Source organism: Echinococcus granulosus (genome assembly GCF_000524195.1).
Source record: "Echinococcus granulosus chromosome Unknown EG_S00003, whole genome shotgun sequence".
Lineage (NCBI taxonomy): Eukaryota > Metazoa > Platyhelminthes > Cestoda > Cyclophyllidea > Taeniidae > Echinococcus > Echinococcus granulosus.
The window spans coordinates 495,738-499,737 of record NW_020170383.1 but is presented as its reverse complement, the minus strand read 5'-3'; the positions used below and the strand labels follow the sequence as shown (position 1 = coordinate 499,737).

The following is a 4,000-nucleotide window of genomic DNA, read 5'->3' as shown; positions in this document are numbered from 1 at the left end:
ATTCCTTCTCACTTTTAATGAGGTAGCCTCTCCTATTTCCGGAAAACGAAATATTTGGAATTATCTAGGAAGCTGAAAGCCTCTTTCCCAGGATGTATCACGACACCATACGGTAAATATCAGATCAAATGCAATGCATACTAATTATATTAAAAAGTAATTTAGTCCTACCTTAATTAAAATAATAAAAATTTGTGTAAGTAGAATAAATGCTAAAAGTATTCGCATATTATATTTGAATTTTTCCACTTAAACATCTGGGGACAATGAAATGTAGTCCAGTTTCGTTTCCGGTTAAAAAAATTGTTCCTTCATTAATTTACCAAAGAACGAGAAATTCCGCTATCCGTAGAGAAGCATTAACCATTTTTTTACAAATCATGCATTCATTGCTGTTTGATAATACAGTCATGTTATGCTTTGCTTGTTATGAAGGACGGATCGACACAGCACACTAGTAGGTGTGCACTTACCAAATGGAGAAATTCTGGGAAAAAACAAGAGATGAGAGGAATGCATTTTCAGTTAGTAAAGTTATTAGGACGAACGGATTCAGTTAATTTGCCGTAAGGTAATGATAATCAAGTACTGTTTACTCGTAGCAATAAGTAGCAAATTTGAGTCTCAAAAAATGCTTTATCAAAGATAGGCATCAATTGAATATTTGCTTGCTGGTTGTGGAGAACCAAAAAAACGACCCTAATTGCCAAATCTTAAGTGTAACCAGGTTCTGGAAATGGAAAGGCGTGACCAGCTCTGATAAAAAGTATAACTAGTTATTCTGCGAGAAAGTTTACTGCACAATTTCGAGAAGAATAAAAGCTAAGTTACTAGTGATAGTGGTAATGTGGGTAGAGAACGACTTAAAGAAAGTGGCTTTCCACTACACAGTCCCCACAAAGTGCGGCCTCTTTTGCATGACATGGCTTCCCAATTCTAAACGCCTCACCGAAATGCATTTCAAAGAAATGGGAAAACTGCCCCAATTCACATCAAAATTCCAATGAGCTAAAAAGAGTTATACTAAAATATTTATTAAAATAATACATTGAGGACAAGTTCAGGTGCTTCAACTGTACGGCAAGCAGTATTAATTCCCTGCAGTGGGGAATGGACAATTTTCCCACCGCTTGCAGTCAAATGGGCCAATCAGGCAGCAGGGCAAATCCGTGTTCGCGTGTCGAAAAGTGGTCACGATCAATGGCCGCATTGGTTCGCATCATTACGTTTCGTTTGCCCTCTTTCTCTTCCTCCTCCTACTCCTTCATTTCCTCAGGGAACCATTAATAATGGATCAATTTGCAGAAGAAAACGTCCGATCAAGATTTAACATCGGTCCCAATCAACAACTTGCCGACTTTCACTTTCGTGAGACTCGATCTGACATTCAATCCTCTGTCATCCTTCTTAGTCAGAGGGTAAAACGGCAGTATATGAGTGAATTTGTGCTGCCCGATGATACGAGGATCGCCGTTAGGCGGGTAGAGTCTTCAATGCCGGCCGATCACAAGCAAGTAGTGACCGTAAGCCTGGCTGTGAGGCATCCTTTTGACTCCGTCTTGCCGCAGTTCGTGACTACCCCAACTGGTGAAATTGATGTCTGGAAGTCAGAATGTGGTTCAACTACTACTCTAGAAACCTTGGGAGAGGCAACTACCGACAGTGGAGATGAGGTCACTTTGGAGAAGGTGGTTTCCTCTTGATATCATAATTGCAATTCCTTCAACTACATTCCTCTGATCAAAATACTATTTACCTGTGCATTGACTAGCCCAAATCATTCATCCTCTATCGGATGTGCTCTAAGGCTAAGTAAAATGGTAGCATGATTTTCCCCTTGCTATACGATGGCAAATAAGCGCGATGTGCTATCATATTTCCTGTCATCTAGGCAATTCATTTACTCATCTTGACTAGGTCATTAGAGTAGTAGTTTTATATGACATTCAGTTTGTGTCAAATTAGTTCTTTGAACGAAGAAACAAATTATTTTTATTGCATATGGTACCACTTACGTGAAAGCACACATTAAAACCACGTCTCCCCCCTCCAACCCCAGTCTCATCAAATTTCCACCGTAAGAGCTAAAACAACCTTGAGGTTAGGGCTCGTTGTAAAAACGGCAGATATATTCCGCTAGTAAAAAAACGCGCATGCAACAGACTCGTGATTTGCTTTTCAAGTGAAGTAGTTTTCCTCTCAGTTTCACCAATACCGTGTGTCATCTATGTGGTTCGATGTGGTGCCACATTTAATGACTTCGCAACCCATACGTCAATTACCTGGTTGCGTAACGGCACAAAGTGTGCATATTGATGGGCCGTTAACTCATAAACCTTAACTAGATAATCGGTTATACGAAGTATACGCTTTTGGAGATTCTAAATCGGACCAGAAGGCCCATTTGGTTTGCGCAATTTTGCCCTTACTTTGAACCGTTTCAGTCAGCGCTAAGGCTAGGCTTAATGTTAAGAAAAAAAAGCGTAGAAATGTAATACATAAGCGAAATATGCTAGAGTTAAACTCCATAAAGTAACCACAGCAGCAACAAAATCGTTGCAAAGCTATAAGCATTTCATAATTTCTTCAACATTTTGACAGGCAAGCGAAGCTGTAATCATGGTTAGATTTCTTGCCAGCATCTACTATTGGTAGACAAAGTGTTAGTTTCCAATTCCTGGTTCGTATGTTTATGTTATCATAGTCCGCCTATTCTAACTGTTCATTTTTTTAAGGTTTCAAATGTTATCAAGTGACAACAACAACACCATGGTTGCTGGAAAATAAACCTCAATGTAAATAGTGTTGTCTTGAGTTTTCTGTATCTAAAGTTTAGTATTTGGTTTTAACTGGTAAAATTTGTATTTAAATTTCAAGGTGTTAATCATTTAGCTCTCCGAAAAAGGGAATCTGCGCATTTTGGACTACCTGGACGATGACGCGTGGGCGGCAACGCTTTTGGAGTGGGACTCGGGTGCCAACGGTGAATTGCTCAGACAGCTAGAAGCTGGTTGTCGTCTTGATCCTGACTCTTTCAGAATGGAGCGTCTACAGCGTCGAAGGAACTGGAAGACAGTGGTTGATATTCAGCAGGAACCACAGACTCGCAGCCTAGGCTTCAGCAGAAATGGCAGTGAATCAGGGTCATTAAACACCAGCACAACCACCCTGGAGTGATACATCTTACTTACGTCCGCTATGGCCCTCTTTTGAGTGAGTAACACTGTTTCGCCTTTCATTTATCTGGATTTGAAAGTGCTATTTGTAAAATGTACATTTTAGAATAACGATTATACATCATGAATCCCTGCTTACGAATATTTTGCATTGGTGTTCACTATACTGTGATGACATTGTTTCAAACAAATAAATTTTTGGGGTAAGTTCAGGTCCACAATGTAAGGTTGGTAAGTAAAACTGACTCCCACAGTTCTCTCCCACGAGTCTACTGCCACGTACATATTTTCCAATGAAAAGTTCTATAGTGGTGATTTCCATTTTTTCCGATAAAAAATTTTATGTCTATAATACCAATGAAAAGCCTCTAATTAAAAATATTGAAAAAGAAGGCGTTTTGAGTTCATTTGCCCGTATTTCACACCATATTTTTGCGAAAAACCCTTTAACTACATATACGATCCTACAAATAATGATATTGGGAGATAAGAGAGCAACCCAAACACAATGCCAGTGTGACGAAGTGGACGTAAAGAACTCAGAATGACTCAAACGCAGTTATGTTATGCGCACAAATAGCTACGCAAATATAGTTATATAGTAGAATCAGGGTAGAGAATGCAGGTATTGTAAAGGCCTTGACCAACGTTACAGTTTACAAGATATTCAAGGTTCCTATTTGTCGCGCCGTTGCTTGGCCCGGAGTTGTTCTGAGGTCTTCACTAACTGCAATTCGTCTCGAGCTGTGCCTTTAACAGCAAAAGTGGAAGCGTCAATAAATTCCAAAGTATCAGATTTAGCTATAGAAATAGGAGAACTAAAA

The 4,000-nt window shown here is 39.4% G+C and overlaps 1 protein-coding gene across 1 annotated transcript; it reads left to right on the top strand. All coding sequences in view use genetic code 11, as the record gives it.

Annotated features, from left to right (window-relative positions):
- Positions 1-1,289: 1,289 nt before the first annotated feature.
- Positions 1,290-3,177, top strand: EGR_00738 (hypothetical protein; the record flags this gene model as incomplete). Its single annotated transcript, XM_024489987.1, has 2 exons — positions 1,290-1,688; positions 2,893-3,177. The coding sequence occupies 2 exons, from the start codon at positions 1,290-1,292 to the stop codon at positions 3,175-3,177; spliced, it is 684 nt and encodes a 227-aa protein (XP_024355390.1).
- Positions 3,178-4,000: the final 823 nt, after the last annotated feature.